Below are 17,921 nucleotides of genomic sequence, written 5' to 3'. Positions count from 1 at the left end.
GAATGTATTTTCGCATAGCAACGGAGGGGAACTCGTGGGGGGTAAAGTGACGCGGGCCACGTACCACAAACATGTTTAGTTTGTGGTACCAAGCGCGAAAGAAAGTCATCGTGTTTTTAGTAAAGTTACTATGTAAACTAACGTAATTTATTACTTAGGTACATATTCTATAATGGTGCGCTCAAACTGTTAATCTACATTTAATTTAGATTATTATTTTAATTACTAAGAAATGTAGAATTTAAATCACATTCATTCATGTTTTCCTCAGATATTCGATGTCTATGATTTTCGATGATTTTAAGATTTTCTTATCAGAGTATTCAATTTTAATGTAGTTAAATTTTATAAGAGACAATTAAGAACATTCAAAAATAAAGTGTCACGTATTTTTTTTAAACGACGAATGACGAAAAACGACCGAATCGCGGACGAAGTCGCGGGCAACAGCTAGTATTACATAAAAAAGATCAAAGATAATTAAGTTATTGATATGTAAATTCACATAACTATGAATAATTCAATTATCTCATTTTTTTATTAAATTACTATATATACCAGTCAGTAGTCACTCGTCTTCTGTTCAAGAATAAACAGATAAATAATTCTCCGATAATCTCTATTACACAGATTATAGTTAATTAACATGCCAACCCATTATGCGATTAAGCATAATATGATTATATAAGGCAGCTTAAGATTGTTTACTTATATTGTACAATAGCATACCTAAGTTACATAACTAGATTTATTTGGTAGTTGAAATACGACCGCGACGGGGAGTTTTAAAAACAAAAACTGTTTATGATTAACAACAAATATCTATATTTCCATAGATCTACATATTTTAAATTTGTTTCTACTTCTGTTTATCAGACCAAAAATAAGCTATTAAAGCAGGCAATAATATCTAGACATAGATATAGAGAGAAAGCTCATACCTACGGTAGGTCAGTAACTCAGTAGTTGGTAAGTAGGTACGAGACAAATTAAAATACTTCTAAATAGTACATTGCAAAGATAATTTCCATTACATTGCAAAGATAATTACAAATTTCTTTTATTTTTATACTCTTTAGCTGTTATCATGAAATTACGAATCTGAATAAGATATAATAAATAAGGTAACGTACTGTAGTAAGACAACACTTTAACCTTAATTTATCCTGAAAAAAAAATGCAGTAAGTAACTATTTGTAATATAAATATTGAATATTTGCTTCGATTTTCGACCTACATGGCAAAAAATACCCAGGACAAAATGAGAAACGCACTGATGTAGATAATATATATGCAGAGCACTACTTAATACATATCATGAAATCCAAAAACCCGACTGCTTATCTATGTAGCCTATGTCACTACAACAATTATTATTCTGATGATTACCTACAACCAAAGCTAAAGTCAAAATCCAACAAATGAATTGGGTCCCTTCCTTCTTTCGTGGTCCGGGTAAAAATAAAATATATATTATGTCTATACATATGTATGGAAAAAAATCTGATTTAACAGCGAGTTTTTAATAAAGAATTAATAAATTCCTTAAAATATTTCGTAGGTTAGATTCGACATTTCGGTTCTCTATCCTATACAAGCTCCTAGCAACATTATAGGATAAATATTATCTACTTGTTTTTGGATTTTGGCACAACTAGTTAATCCAAAAATATTTTTTTTAATAAATATATTTATTATGTACATTTAAACCATAAGTATGTGCACCTAAACATTACCACTGTATCCTTATTCCCTACAACTTCAAACGCGAGTCGGAGGCTATTTACCTATATGTTACTTACTTAACCTATTCCACTATTTATTTAGTTCAGTGGTTTTGAAAATTATCCTTATTCAGTGGTGCAGCTATTTGTAAAACATTTTTTACAGTTTAATGAATTCGTAATTACATAGGAGAACCTAAAATCCTTTTGCTGAATACACGTCAAACAAAACATCTATCGTGCATCTCTTTGTAAAATCACAGATTCTGCGGCACGTCCTTTATGATTATAATACAAAATTTGTTGAGAATCAATGGTATTAAGCGAGTTAGATGAAAGATGTGCGGCGCCGGCGTGCGGCAGGCCGGCGCACGCCGCCAAGGGGCGCGGCGCGGCCGCGTGCGGCAGTGGCCAGCGCCATGTTGGCGGGCTCGCGTGCCCCCTTGCTCGCGTTAGCTCTCTTAGCCGCACTTTATACAGGTACTTACATATGTTACTATATTATTTTTGATGTATGAAATGAAATCCTAAATATAAAGTATCCTCTTCCTAATAAACATTGATTACATGAAATTGAACACCAATATTGAAATGTGAAACGGAAAAATTAGAATAAGAGTAGGTAATATGTACATTGTAGGTTCTGATTATATGCTTGATTTATGATTATTAAATCTGTGTTTTAAATAATTAGGATATAAAAATCCTACAAACATAAATAATTATATTGCAGTCCATAACAATATTAAATCTTAATAACAGAACACCAAATTTTACGAAATACTTACTTTGTATAATTAGCACTTTCACTTTTTCAATATTTAAAGAACTCATTTTCTTTTAGTCCTTGAATTGAACATGAATTGATCTATGTACACTACTTAATCTTACGTTTTGCTCCCTATTGATCTGCCGTGGCTGCAGCATCAAATGGTGTGAATTTTTAAAACATTGCGAGTTGTGACCCACATAAATTCTTCCTTCATTTTATAGTATATATTTAAAATGTGTATACTAGTTATAACTTCTTCGTCTTCTTTAACTTCTTCAGTGGCAACTACCACTGATGATACCAATCTAGGTATTCATTCAATTATGTGATAATCTATTGACAAGAATTACAATAACTTCCAAAGTTAGATTAAATAAGATAATGTTTGGTAAATAACAAAAGTCAAAGCAATGTTTATTTATGAGCTTAAGATTGTTTCCAGTCTGAAGTTTTTTTTTTTTAATCAAAGTGCATAAGTGCATACAATTACCTACTAATAGAATAATTATGAATTGTAATTTTACAGGATGGTGTTCGGAGGACGAGGAGCGGTTGGTCCGCGATCTTTTTCGCGGGTACAACAAACTCATCCGACCTGTCCAGAACATGACGCAAAAAGTAGACGTTCGCTTTGGCCTTGCCTTTGTTCAACTCATTAATGTTGTAAGTAAAAAAATATTGCATCCCACATCATTCAAGTTTGAAACTGGTCCTTCTTCCTGTTGAAATTTAAAAAGCTAATTATGACGACATCCGAACATCACGATCGCAACGTTAAGATAAGATTATGATAGATACATATTATAATTTATTGAATAATTATAATTGATATTTTTTACAGAACGAGAAAAATCAAATCATGAAATCAAATGTATGGCTGCGTTTAGTATGGATGGACTACCAATTAATGTGGGATGAGGCTGATTATGGTGGCATCGGAGTACTTCGATTACCCCCTGATAAAGTTTGGAAACCGGATATAGTACTTTTCAACAAGTAAGTGTTACAAATATTCTGAAACATAATAATTTAACAACATAATATTATGTCATGGTTCAGTAATGTACTGCCAGTGTAAAGTTTTGCAAATGCACTGCCTTCATTCTTTTAAAATCTAAAGAATAGTAAATCAATTAAGAAAATACCATTGTAGTGTAAATGTTTACATTTAATTAAATATTTACAAAATTATTTCATTTTTTAGCGCCGATGGCAACTATGAAGTCCGTTATAAATCCAACGTGCTAATTTATCCAAATGGAGAAGTTCTTTGGGTACCACCGGCTATTTATCAGGTAATCAGTAGCTTCCATATAAAGCTGCTATACTTATATAATTCGATATTTCCATATCATCACCAAATTTCATCAAAAAATTATTACGCATGAAAAAGTTTTGAATAAGATTTTAATTTATGAAATACCTATACAAATAAATAAACAATTTTTTTGCAGAGCTCATGTACAATTGATGTTACCTATTTTCCATTTGATCAACAAACATGCATTATGAAATTTGGCTCTTGGACTTTCAATGGCGATCAAGTATCCCTTGCACTATACAACAATAAAAACTTTGTCGATCTTTCTGATTACTGGAAATCTGGAACCTGGGATATAATAGAAGTACCCGCTTATTTGAATATTTATGAAGGCAACCATCCAACGGAAACCGATATTACCTTTTACATAATCATAAGAAGGAAAACTCTATTTTATACCGTTAATTTAATTTTGCCAACTGTGCTAATCTCATTCCTCTGCGTTCTTGTATTTTACCTACCTGCTGAAGCCGGAGAAAAGGTTGGTATAAATTTAAAGCTTTTCGTTTTAATACAACTTAAGTAACTATATTATGTTTATTTACCACCTTCTTTTGTTTTAGGTAACCCTGGGTATCAGTATTCTTCTATCGTTGGTTGTGTTCCTATTGCTTGTGTCAAAGATTCTTCCACCGACGTCTCTAGTGCTTCCACTTATTGCCAAATATTTGTTGTTTACATTTATTATGAATACTGTGAGTATTCTCGTCACTGTAATTATTATTAACTGGAATTTCCGAGGCCCAAGAACGCACAGGTAAACATCATTCAAAGTATGTTGTTGTACGACATAAAAATATATTATGTACATTTCAGTTACAAAAAAATATAAACCTTGCAGAATGCCTCTTTGGATACGCAGCGTCTTCCTCAACTATTTACCGACTCTTTTAATAATGCGACGACCCCGTAAGACGCGACTCAGATGGATGATGGAAATGCCTGGAATGGGCGCACCACCGCACGCTGCTGCTCCTCATGATTTACCAAAACATATAAGGTTTGTTATAAATTAAATATACCGTGTAAAAGAGTAAATTTCTACTTAAAATATTACTATTATAATGCGATGTTCCCATCGAGTAACAGTGTGACTGGTTGGGATTTTTTTCTGAAGAAATTCCCATCGAGTAACAGTGTGACTGGTAGTGTGACCGGTTGGGAATTTTTTCAGAAAAAAATCCCATCGAGTAACAGTGTGACATTTGAGGGTGTTACTCGTTGGGAACAAATGGTACTTAAACGTTATCAATAGTTTTTTTTCCACAGTAGGCAGTTCTCCATCATTGCATTCTAGGTATATTTTAAAATACAAATAGCGCGTATAAAAAGTATATGAAAAAGTACAAACTCGTATCTATTTAATTATCAACAGCGCCATCGGAGCGAAGCAAAGTAAAATGGAAGCAATGGAGTTATCAGATTTACATCACCCAAATTGCAAGATAAGTCGAGCTGCTGGTGGAGGGGGAGAGGTTGGAGCCCTCGGTGGGCTTGGCGCTCTCGGCGGCCTTGGACTTGGAGAGAGACGGGAGTCGGAGAGCTCTGATTCATTACTATTATCACCTGAAGCGGCTAAAGCGACTGAGGCTGTTGAATTCATCGCAGAACACTTACGAAACGAAGACCTTTACATCCAGGTAACGTCATACTGCTATAAAAAAAAAACTTATAGGAAATGTAACTAGTAAGAGGTTGTTTAATTTTCATTATTTATTTTAGACTCGAGAAGATTGGAAATACGTCGCAATGGTGATCGATAGACTTCAGCTCTACATATTTTTCTTAGTGACGACAGCCGGTACTGTTGGAATATTAATGGACGCCCCACATATCTTTGAATACGTTGATCAAGACCGAATCATCGAAATCTACAGAGGAAAATAAAACTTCAAATTCCAACCCTTGGATAATATGGCTATAAATAAAGTTGAAACTAACTATATCTAAAAAAATAGATTTATTTTAAGTCATGCTAGGTAATGATAATATTATTTCTTATCGCCTACTAAGTGACGAGTTGACAACAATAAAATTGCGTTTAAATGTAATAATATTCATGATCATAGTTACAACAAGCTACTGAAAAATGTAAACTAAAATTAGTGATGATATTTGTTTTATTATTTGATTATATTTACTATTGTTCTATATTTATTAAAAAAAACTAATTCTTTGTTAACATGTTTGAATTCGTAAAATTTATGCTCAATCAATCAAATCTATTAAATCTTCGCTTAACTTAAATTTATGATGTAAAAGGCTCAAATATATTGTTATTTGTGTGTATGACATTAAAGTGTGTTTTTAGATACCAAATTTTGAATATATTGAATACCCTTAGCGCTTAGCTGTGTACCTAACATAAGTAGTTTTAAAAGTAACTGATAGAATTATGAAATGGCTGTGTTCGTTTTATTAAAAGAATCCACCGTGACAACTTTATGTAATTTTATACTTTGTCAAATTGGATATCAAGTAGATTTTCGAGTGTTAATTTAGATATTTAAGGCGTCAGTGGTGACAATTCTGGTGAAGCATCTATCTAAACCAAATAAAAACCTTAATAATAAGAATGATATTTTCTTTATTCTGTTGCTTCGATTTAAACATAAAGTTGTTAGGTACTCTGTGATTATAGAGTTCCGCTAAATACTAATAGGTACCATTGCTAGGTACCAAACTAGTTACTCTTGGCTTCGTTATAACAACAACGAAATTAGATTTTATACAATTTTGATTTCATTGCATTAACTAAGTACCTACTTATGCATTTACACTTGAATTGCCATCGCCGGTAATATAAAATAAAATTTAAATACATATAATAAAAGTACCTACCTAAAGAAGATAATAATAAATGTTGTTTGTTTTTATATTAATTTATAGGTTATACCTACTTACAATAGATTTGTCTTCCTTGTTAATGTGTTTTAGAATAGAATGGAATTTTATTTAGTCGACAGTAGTACTATACAGCGTAATTAATGTAAGTAGTTATAACATTTCACTTACGCGCCGAAATGCTGTTGTTTTTAACGTGATAACGTTTTTAAAATCGTTTTAGTCGGGTGACATGTTCAGAAACTTGTGTCACACCAAAACCTCACGAGCGCGTTCGCAGGTATAACGAGAGAGAGACGGACCGATCTCCCGTCTCATCTCGAGCGCTGCCACTGCATTATGTTATCACGTAAACATCTCGATCGTAAACCTACCTTACAAACAACCAATTTTTTTTTTTCAGAAATTTAATTATATTAATTATATTATTGCTCCCATATTTTCCTACAAATAAATTTATTATAATAATAGAGACGTAACGCTAAAATTTATCTACCTAATTCTAACAACTAAACTTAGGTGCTGCCCATAGTATTTGGTTAAAATTAGGATTAAGTACTGCAAATTTTAGGTACCTACCTACTTATATCAAAGATACACAGCTCAAACCAAATCCAGCCTTCTATAAACAGATAATTAGTTATTATCAGGCCACCACTACAAAGTAGGTGTATCCAGAAATTATGTTCATCACAATATATTGTACTTATATTGTCTAATAACGTTTAATGCCGTTATCCTTTCAAATTCAGCTAACAAATAAAAAAGTAAAGTCATTGTTTTGTTAGAAATTATACGCGAGGCCGGGTTAAATATTAGTTTGAATGTAATAAGAATGTACTGCGATTCTGCACAGCTACCTAATTATTGATGTAGGAAGTTGATAGCAAGTCAACGACTATTAGCAAAGTGAGGGTAGTTGGGTCGAACGTCGTATAAACAACGTACGTATGCGCCACGAGTCAAAGGAAAGCGGCATTTTATAGTATTCGACAGCTAGGCATGTTCAGACAGGTAATAGTGACAACTATATTTATTGACAACTATTCATTCGAAAAATATTGAGAGTTACGTCTAACAATATATAATTTTTTTGCTCACAAATAAGATTTATTCCATGGGATATTTAAATCATATTATTATGTACTTAGAATGATATTAAACTGTACAACACTGCAGTGGGCTTTTATTATGATATTATAGTGTTTTTCTCTACCTATCCTTTCCTGTTAATTTATTTCTAGTATAAATCAATACATAACCTGTTCAAAAGCTGAACAAGATTTTAAATAATAATGAAAAACAGGATGAAATCAAAGATATTATTCAATTAGTATGAACCAAATAACCAATCACATAGACAAGACACATTTCAAAAATTGAAACTGCCACTGCTTATAGATATAGAAGTGTTATCCATGTTGCCGAATGCAGCCCTATTACTATACATATTGGTATTGATGATAAAAAATATTTTTTATTTCGGAATTATATAACAAACCAAGAACAAAGTTAAAAAAAAAAAACAAAACAAGATCCATTATTACAAATTCTTTATTTTGAAACACGTACTAATTAACATTTATTTTTATGGCCTAATAAGTAATAACTAATAATGGTTACAGTCATAACCACTGTGTGTTTATTCAGAGTACATTTTAGATATTTTTATAACTTGTCAAGAGGTTTTGTATTATTTTTTTTTTATTCAAAATAGATCAAATATTTTTATAATTCCTTAAAATATAACAAAAGTAATACTTATAAATAATTATGATTATCATGACGATCTTTATTCATCGAGTAATTATTATTACAGGGAAATGGCAACCAGATGCTGATAACTTTGGGAACGGGAAAAATGGTGTCATAAAGTCCTTGTGAATATTACTCAATATTGTACATGAAACTTACTCTATATAATGAAATAATAAAAATACCCAAATAACAATAAAATATTTGTGTGCTTAGTGTCATATTTTTAACTAACTTAAAATATTTTTCAAGTTTAATCATCACCATCATCATATGTAGGCGATGTAGGTGTAAAAGTAGGAGAAGTAGGAGAATATGATGAAGGACCGCCCGATGACGGCGAGTAAGCGGGAGATAGCGGGGAATAATTGTGAGAAGTGGGCGTGAATGTGGGCGACGTCGGGGAATACTTGGTGGAAGATGGCGAGTAGCCTGGCGACGAATAGTTCGGCGACGAAGGCGAGTAGTTTGGAGATGACGGTGAATAATGAGTACTGCCAGAGTGCTGCGGGGAAGATGGAGAATAAGCTGGACTCGGTGAATATTGTGGACTCGTGGGAGAATATTGGGGGCTCGAATAAGTCGGGCTTCCTCCCGATAAGGAAGGAGATGTAGGCGAATACTTTGGAGACGGCGGTGAGTACTTCGGAGAGGACGGTGAGTAGCTGGGCGAGGTCGGGGAATACTGTGGCGATGTAGGAGAGTACGAGTGACTCGTAGGCGAATATGCCGGAGAAGCCGGCGTGTAATTGGGTGACGATGGAGAATAGCTGTGCGATGCTGGACTGTACACCGGGCCGTTAGGGGAATAGCTAGGAGACGACGGAGAGTAAGCGGGAGACGTGGGCGAGTACACCCTGCTCGTAGGGGAGAAAGACGGACTTGTCGGCGAATAAGACGAACTGGTCGGCGAGTAGCTCGGTGATGTCGGCGAATAACTGGGCGATGTGGGTGAGTACGCCGGACTCGTAGGTGAATAACTCGGCGACGTCGGCGAATAGCTCGGCGAAGTCGGTGAATAGGACGGTGACGTCGGCGAATAGCCCGGAGAAGTCGGAGAATAACTGGGTGAGGTCGGGGTGTAGATCGGCGAGGTCGGGGAGTAGTGCGTCGACGTGGGCGAGTAGGACGGGCTCGTGGGAGAGTAGTTTTGTGACGTAGGCGTGAGGCTGGGCGAAGCGCCGACGTATATGGGGCTGGTGGGGGAGTAAGATGGCGAAGCTCCCGCGGGAGACGCGTACGGGGAGAGCGGAGCGCCGGGGGAGCCGGGCGAGCCGGGCTGCGGAGACCACGCGCTGTACGACGGGGACATGCCCGACGCGTCCGATGCGCCCGATGGTGAAAATGATGGCCCCGGTGTCATGCTGCTGCCGACTGAAAACAATAACATTAGTTATTAATATATGTTCATTTATTTATTTATCAAGATATACCTTCAGATTGTAAGGAAAATTAATAATAAAATGTTTATATTTAGGTATGTTTAACAAAAGTATTTTCAATTAAGTGAGCTTTCAATAAGCTTTATAAAATGTGATTTTGATCAAGATCAAATTGAGCTACTTCAAATATTTAATATATGTTAACTACTTATTTTAAATACATGAAAGAAAATATATTTTACCTTGACCAGGAGACCAAACGCTGCTTCCATATCCGGGCGTGTTTTGATTTGACCATGGAGTCATCAAGGGAGTCATGGAAGGTGTACCAACTCCAAAGAACATTCCACCGCCGACTCCCATACCAACACCGAGACCGCCCATCTCCATTCCATGTTTACATTTCTCAGCATCAAGCAATAAATCAAAGCATCCTAAAATAAATGGTTTATAATTAATAATTATTAATCTGACATATTAAAACAAGTAAAACATTATAATATGATGTTTTAAAAGACATGAGATAACATAATTATAATTAAATTTCTGTTTGAATATTAAATTAAAAAAATAAATATCATTTACCTGTTCCCATTCTTGGAAGTTGTCCCATAATGATGTTTTCCGATACTCCTCTCATAGGATCCACCTCAGCATGGCTTGCTGCATCTAATAGTACATCTACTGTTTCCTCAAAAGAACATCTCATCAAGGCGCCAGTGTCTTGTCTGTTAATACCGTGACGTGTGATAGCCATAAGATGACCTTTAGCAGTCATTACGTCACAAAGCAAAGCCAAGTGGCGATAGTTTACGTATAGACCGTAAAATTGTAACACAGCGTTCATTTCTTTCTCCACAGATTTACGTACAGCCTCTATACCCAAAACTTGGAAAATTTCACAAATATCGTTACTGAATGTCCTCACTGGATCTACATCACGTTCAGAAAGTACTTTCATTAGGGATGTTCCGTCAGTTTCCAACAACCATTCGGCGATGGCTTTAAATTCACCCTGTTCCGTAATAATAATACGTTTTTTAGCTTCAGTCTGTGGTAAATGCATGTACACTTTTGCAATGGCTTCAATACCCTGCAGTGTCATGTCAGAAAGCATATTAGCCTCTATACATCTCAGGAACATATCATCTTCCATCTTATCAACGGTTTCCTCGTCATTATCCTGGAATTTGCTTTCTTCGTTGTTCATAATCCTTATACGAAGTACCAGCTTTTCAGCGTTATCGTCATTGAAAATACAATTCAGATCATCACCAAAACCAGCATTTATTTTTTCTGCAATCTGTTCCATAGTAAGTTTTTTATCAGTCATCCTTTTACGATCTAATTCAATACGTAATAACCAAGGTGAAATTTTAGTGGGATCAAAATCAGGCATTTCATAGTACACATTAACAAACTCTTGATCTTCAGCAATAACAGTGTTTTGTGGGTCTGGATCATAGTAAATAGCAGTATTCGCAGTGACTTTTCGCAGTGTCGTATGTTCAAGTCGGCATAGAACGTTCTTAGCCTTTTCAGCATCTCTGGCTGCACCACCAGTAAGGAAAACGGTTAGGGAGGGAGCTTTAGGTTTCTTGGAAATATTGATAATTTCCTTAAGACGTGGCACACCAAGAGTTACGTTTTTGGATGACACACCAGCAAAGTGGAAAGTATTCAATGTCATCTGTGTAGCTGGTTCTCCTAAAGATTGAGCAGCTAAAGCTCCAACCATTTCACCAGGATTTACTTGTGCTTGTTGGAAACGAGTTTCTATTTCTCCTATCAACCATTCAAATGCTTCAGTTGAAAGCCTATAATCTTCTGACACAAATTTGGTACACAAAGTAGACCTTACAAGACATTGGAATAGCAATGTGGCATTCTCATTGGCTTGCTTAGAAAGTCTATCTTCACCAGCCACAATTACACACTTCTTTAATAAATCTTTTACACCCTGAATTACTTTTATGGGACTCAGGTCAGTAGGTGATCTTTTGTTGATATGGAAAATTTTTTGGACATTCCAAATCATTCTTCTGAAATTACAAGGCAATACAACTTTAGATTCGCCACTTGGGAAAATTTCACGTAACACTTGTCTATCTTTGCCTAATTGATCCCATTCACTTTCTAAATCAGCAATAACATAGCCCGATTCTGTAAGTTCTTTAATGATATCTTCACTGAAAATTCTCTTGAGGTATCTTTCATTGGTTGGGTCGAATTTGAACTTCTTTTCAAAAGCTTTATTAGACAATTTGATAGTTGGTAGATTTTGAAACTCTACTGTTTCACCAGCTAATCCGTCTTCACCATAACGCAATTGGATAAGTTGCCCAACTGAATTACGAACTGTGCCATCATAATGAACCATTACAGACTCCATAGCCTTTATAAGACGACGTTGAATATAACCAGTTTCAGCTGTTTTTACAGCAGTATCGATAAGACCCTCACGACCACCCATAGCGTGGAAATAAAACTCTGATGGCGTCAAGCCAGCAAGATATGAATTTTCTACAAATCCTCTGGATTCTGGACCGTAATCATCTTTGATGAAGTGTGGCAACGTTCTTTTACGAAAACCAAATGGTATTCGTTTACCTTCAACGTTTTGTTGTCCTACACAAGCAATAACCTGAGAGATGTTAATATTGGATCCTTTAGAACCAGACACCACCATAGCTTTGAGATTGTTGTACTCAGTTAGAGACTTTTTAGCTGAACCACCAGTTTTGTCACGGGCATCGTTCAATATGCGATTCACTTGATTTTCGAAAGTCTGCCTTAATGTATTACCAGGCGTAGGCTCCAACTCCATATTATGCGCTTTTTGAATAACCTCTATTACATCGTCTTTGGCTTTAACGATTGCACGTTGGATTTCTTGGTATGTTTGAGGATCAGCAATAGTGTCTCCTATACCAATGGAGTGACCTTCCAGAAGTAGCCAGTTGTTGATTACTGTTTGAATATTACCATAGAAACGGCCAGCAGTTTCGTGGCCTAACTCCAACATGCAAATATGTAAAAGTGAACCAGCAGAAGCACCCAAAGACTTTTTACACAAAATACCCATTAGCAACTCTCCATGTTCAACAACAACTTTTGTATCCCCTGGTGAAATCCATTTGTATGGGCCATCATCTTCCTCATCAGGATGAGTGGAATGTGTTCGAACCATGTTTACGTTTCCAGGAATAATTAAAGTGAAAATTTGTTTACCAGTCCAAAGTGGTGTTGGTTTCAATATACAAGGTTGTGGAATTTTACCATCCCATGTGGGTAAGAACATGAGAAGGTTCATAACTTGTTCTTTGGTAAGGAAGACATCTCTTTTTGTCATTTTTCTTACAGCTGTTAAGGTATCTTGTACAATACCCATGACAGGCTTATTGGCTTGTGGGGTAATAATCTGTCTGGGTGTTATGTGGATATTCTCAACCTCGGCACGGGTTTCCATTGATTGTGGTACATGAAGATTCATTTCATCTCCATCAAAATCAGCATTATATGGAGATGTACAACTTAAATTCATACGGAATGTTGACCAAGGCAATACTTTAACTCTATGACCCATCATACTCATTTTGTGTAGCGTGGGTTGCCGGTTGAATATCACCAAATCATCGTCTCTTAAATGACGTTCAACTTTATAACCATATTGTAAATGAAGATCTGAAGGTTTTGGATGAAACCTTAAATCAATTCTCTCTCCATTGTCACGAACTATATATTTTGCTCCTGGATACTGTGCATTACCTCTTCTTACAAGTTCCTGCATTCTGTCTATGTTGAAAGGTGTGACTAATTCAGGGAATGTCAAATTTTGAGCTATTGATCTTGGCACACCTACTTGATCAATACGTAAATTGGGATCAGGTGTGATTACAGTTCGTGCTGAAAAGTCGACTCGTTTTCCCATAAGATTCCCTCTAATTCTTCCTTCTTTGCCTTTTAAACGTGCTTTAATAGCTTTAAGTGGTTTTCCGGATTTCTGCATAGCTCTGAAAAATAATCAACATTATTAATATTCAAGAATAAACAAAATATACTCAATAGTCAATACTATACAGTGATCAAACGAGATTACCAAATATAATTTATTTTACACCACAAACTTACTTTGGCATTCCTGGCATATCATTATCCACAAAAGTAGCAACATGAAATTGTAACATTCTAATATTATCTGCAAGTACGTGGGCTGCAGCTCCAGTCTGTTCATTTCTCATCAGTTCATTGTTAGCTTTAATAATGTCAGCAAGTTTGTGTGTCAAATCATCTTGATTTTTGGCTGATCCAAACATAACAACAGCAGGTCTTACAGATAGTGGTGGAACTGGCAATACAGTTACAATCATCCAATCTGGTCTTGCAAACTTAGGATCCATACCAAGGATAAAGGATTCTTCATCTACAAAGAAACAATTGAAAAAAACACATCAGTATACACGATGAGAAATGTCAATAAACTATGCTGTATTAAGAAATTGATAATGTAACTAATACCATTATGTAAAAAATAAATGAATAAACAAAATCTATATCAGTTATGAATCAAAGACCTTGATTAGGTAAAAGTAGCAAGGCAAATAATTTAGATCTGAATCATTGAACTACTTGGTCAACCATTATATTAACTGTATGTACCTACTTTATATCTACAATAATATTGGTATTTCTTTGTTTGTTTGCATATACACACACAAAAAAATACAAAGTGAGTGAATAATGTGTAATTTAGATGTGACTGATTAGATTTTAATTTTTATGAAAATTTTAATCAAATAAATATGTAGCTGCAACATCAGCAAGTCAATCATTTTAATATTTTTTTTTCTATTCTTATTTATATGAAAGAAAGAAAGAAAGAAAAGAAATTTATTGCCAAAAAAAAACAGACAAACATTACACAATTTATCTTAAAATTAGGCAAACGGATAAAGCCTCAGCAAAATGCTGCACAAAAGCAGCGCTGATTTTCAGGCTGTACCGGCGATTGCGGTTCGCCTTAATATTTATAAAGCATTTGAATGCCATAAAACCAAAAATATCAATTTCAACATTTTGATATTATTCAGGTTTAGTAGTTAGGATGGAGCTGGTTAATCTGTTAAACTGCAACATGTAGTGTATATTTTTGCCTTTTCAGTTTATTTTGTTCTACAAATATACACAACTATTATAAAGGCGAAAGTTTGTAAGGATGTATGGATGTATGGATGTATGGATGTATGGATGTTTGTTACTCTTTCACGTAAAAACTACTGAACCGATTACAATGAAATTAAGCACACATATAGAGGGTAACTTGGATTAACACATAGGATAGGTTTTATCCCGGAAATCCCACGGGAACGGGAACTATGCGGGTTTTCCTTTGAAAACGCGGGCGAAGCCGCGGGCGGAAATCTAGTACACAATAATTTTAGGGATAGAAAGGTTTTTCATATTTATTGCAATAAACCCAAAAGCTGTCAAAATCATCTTTGTTGAAGCAATTTAAAAATATAATTTGTAGGTATGTAGGGAATGATTTTCTTCATCAGTAGATCAAAATTCAAAATACAGTATATCTATTCATTCAATTTATATTCAACTAGCTGCTCCGTGCGGTTTCACCCCCGTGGCTCAACTCCTGTTGGTCGTACCGTGATGATAAATTAAAATAAGCAAAAAAAAAAATCCTCGATAAATGAGCTATCTAACACCGAAAGATTTTTTAAATCGGACCAGTAATTCCCGAGATTAGCGCTTTAACTATAATATTAGTATAGATTTTTCTACTGTACATTCAAAATAATGGTCCTATCATAATCCTAATTAAAATATGATCAAAATTTGGAATTATGTAAAATTCATCATGCAATCAGGCATAATTGTGGTACATATATGTATATAGTCATTATTAAAATAATTAATTAATTATTTATTTCATCTCTATTACTAAAAATATTAGTAATCCTTGTGCCAATTCCTTGATGTTTCACCTGTATAATATATATGGTATGATTCTTGAATTGAATATAATATAATGTAAGAAAACACTTTTCCCAAATGAAACTCATTTTATTACCTGTAATCTGTTTAAGTATTTCCCAAACTCTTTCTGCCGTAATTGTTATTTTCTTCTCTTGTGTGTCTTCATTAGCATGTTTCCATTCTGCAGTAAGATCCAAACCTTGCCTTCTAATAGATGGCTGGTAGTGACCACAGCCACCATGCCCTGTTCCCCTTTTCCCTTCTTCTCCTTCCTTTCCAATATCCATGTCTTCACCACCCTCACAAATATTTTTACCTTTACATAAGTCATAAACATATGTCAACCGTTTACGAGGCTGACCCTTAGATTTCATAACCACTTCTTTAATTTTTGGATTTGTCTGAAATAAATACATCAACATTATTCCTTTGATATTGTCCAAATTCCAAAAACAAAGTAATTAATATTCAATCACATTATTACCGGGCTGACAAGAAGTTTTGAACAGTAAAAGCAGACACATCTCAAAATTTTTATGGTTTTTGTTATAAATCCAATGTGGAACACTGGCTTTGCCAAGTCTATATGTCCAAAATGACCAGGACATTCAGTCATGTTACCAGCGCAGGTTTGACATCTGGATGTCCTATCAATCACCCCTTGTCGAGGGTCCATGAGGCCACCCAGCTTAGGTCTTCCTCCTTCCATGGTTTCAGGGAAGCGTATGCCCCCTTCTGTAACTGACATCCGTCGCTGCAAAATTTAATATAAATTATAACTGATTTCATCTCAATGATAATAACACTATGATTTTCAAAAATATGCAGTCTATTTTGATATAAATCTAAAATAATGTAAAAAGTTACAAAGTTTCGTTATGAATAGAGTATTACAGTTGTTTATGTAGCATTGCAAGGAAAACACGACGCAGGTAGTAGATAGATTAGATAGAATAATAATTATTAGTTGCACAATATTTTCCCAGACGTAAAAAGGTTTACAATTATTATTTAAACCCAGTCTTAAAGTTCTAAATTACGAATTTATTATACTTACGATTTCATCTGGCGATAATATACCAAACTGTACTCTTTTTACTTGGCGCAAAGGCGCCTTCGAATCACACGTAGTCGCCATTTTGGCGACCTTTCGTGATTGACTATTGACAAACGCGTGAAGACCACAGACGACCACAGAGCATGTAGTGAACCCATAGATAAAATAAAAATAGAATAAATCTATCATTATTCATTACCACTTTTATTGTTCTGCATCTGTGATCATTATCTATATTTCTGTAAAGGGTAAAAAATCCAATTTAAAATTCTTTAGAATTTTGCACCATATTTTAATAGGTCCTACAGGAAAATTACTTAAAAGTTTGAAAATTTTACTAAAAGAAGCTACAGACGACATTGCTTTTGATAAAAAACTAACTAATAAAAAAATGTGTGCGTGTACTTCTGTGGCTTAGATCATTAAGTAATGGATGGAGCACGCTGGCAAATGTTCTAACTAAACTTTCTGCCGGTTTTGGTGCGGGGAGGGTAACTCACACTTTGAAACACTATCACACATTCACAAAAATAATTTGTGTCTTACAAACTCAAACTATTACAAAATGGACAGACTAGCATGTTTTTGCACACATACATCGATTACACAGAAAAATCTCTATACATATACGTAATAATACAATCGCTCTAAAGGGATGTAACCATATCGATATTACAAAAATAATAATTTTGTTGAAATTAGAAATAACATTTATATTATATTCATAAAAAATACTACACAGGTCATTTGTAACGTTTTCATCATTATTATATGCATACGAAAAAACAATAAAACGCCATTTTATTTGTATTTGAATATGTATTTATTCAACACATCAGATATTATATTCAATAAAATAAATATCGGTCCAGAAATTTTTATTATTTCTGTACCGAGGTGTCCATTCTGATTTTCTCCCACAGCATTCAATCCACCTTAGCCTTAAAGCAGGATTTTTTGTAAATCTGAAATATACGCAATATTCGTACATACATATAAATAAAGTAGCTGCTCCGCGCGGTTTCACCCCCGTGGCTCCACTCCTGTTGGTCGTAGCGTGATGATATATACCTTC

General features: G+C 34.6%; 2 protein-coding genes across 2 annotated transcripts; one reads left to right on the top strand and one right to left on the bottom strand.

Annotated features, from left to right (window-relative positions):
- The first annotated feature begins 2,143 nt into the window (after positions 1-2,143).
- Positions 2,144-6,618, top strand: nAChRbeta1 (nicotinic acetylcholine receptor beta1). The gene is made up of 9 exons (XM_090102879.1): positions 2,144-2,204; positions 3,023-3,159; positions 3,338-3,492; positions 3,701-3,791; positions 3,951-4,298; positions 4,381-4,574; positions 4,659-4,817; positions 5,193-5,457; positions 5,540-6,618. The coding sequence occupies exons 1-9, from the start codon at positions 2,144-2,146 to the stop codon at positions 5,702-5,704; spliced, it is 1,575 nt and encodes a 524-aa protein (XP_089959005.1). The 3' UTR covers positions 5,705-6,618.
- A 1,579-nt stretch (positions 6,619-8,197) lies between these two features.
- Positions 8,198-16,954, bottom strand: Polr2A (RNA polymerase II subunit RpII215). Its single transcript, XM_090102877.1, has 7 exons — positions 16,847-16,954; positions 16,274-16,543; positions 15,884-16,190; positions 13,930-14,221; positions 10,384-13,811; positions 10,041-10,232; positions 8,198-9,790 (listed from the first exon to the last, which is right to left on the bottom strand). The coding sequence occupies exons 1-7, from the start codon at positions 16,925-16,927 to the stop codon at positions 8,670-8,672; spliced, it is 5,691 nt and encodes a 1,896-aa protein (XP_089959003.1). The 5' UTR covers positions 16,928-16,954; the 3' UTR covers positions 8,198-8,669.
- Between the last annotated feature and the right edge of the window lie 967 nt (positions 16,955-17,921).

Source organism: Colias eurytheme, chromosome 6 (assembly GCF_061535395.1).
Source record: "Colias eurytheme isolate Ceu_HAF_F1 chromosome 6, ilColEury1 Martin Lab GWU primary, whole genome shotgun sequence".
NCBI lineage: Eukaryota > Metazoa > Arthropoda > Insecta > Lepidoptera > Pieridae > Colias > Colias eurytheme.
The sequence above is the reverse complement of the archived record's forward strand: the minus strand, read 5'-3'. Positions and strand labels throughout refer to the sequence as shown.

Bases quoted from the DNA above. Each gene is read 5' to 3' on its own strand.
- nAChRbeta1 (XM_090102879.1), top strand. From the start codon at position 2,144: ATGTTGGCGGGCTCGCGTGCCCCCTTGCTCGCGTTAGCTCTCTTAGCC. The intron at 3,160-3,337 runs GTAAGTAAAAAA...TATTTTTTACAG, and splicing joins TTGTTCAACTCATTAATGTT to AACGAGAAAAATCAAATCAT. The intron at 3,493-3,700 runs GTAAGTGTTACA...TTCATTTTTTAG, and splicing joins GATATAGTACTTTTCAACAA to CGCCGATGGCAACTATGAAG.
- Polr2A (XM_090102877.1), bottom strand. From the start codon at position 16,927: ATGGCGACTACGTGTGATTCGAAGGCGCCTTTGCGCCAAGTAAAAAGA. The intron at 16,544-16,846 runs GTAAGTATAATA...TAAATTTTGCAG, and splicing joins TATTATCGCCAGATGAAATC to CGACGGATGTCAGTTACAGA. The intron at 14,222-15,883 runs GTAATAAAATGA...GTTTCTTTGTAG, and splicing joins AATACTTAAACAGATTACAG to ATGAAGAATCCTTTATCCTT.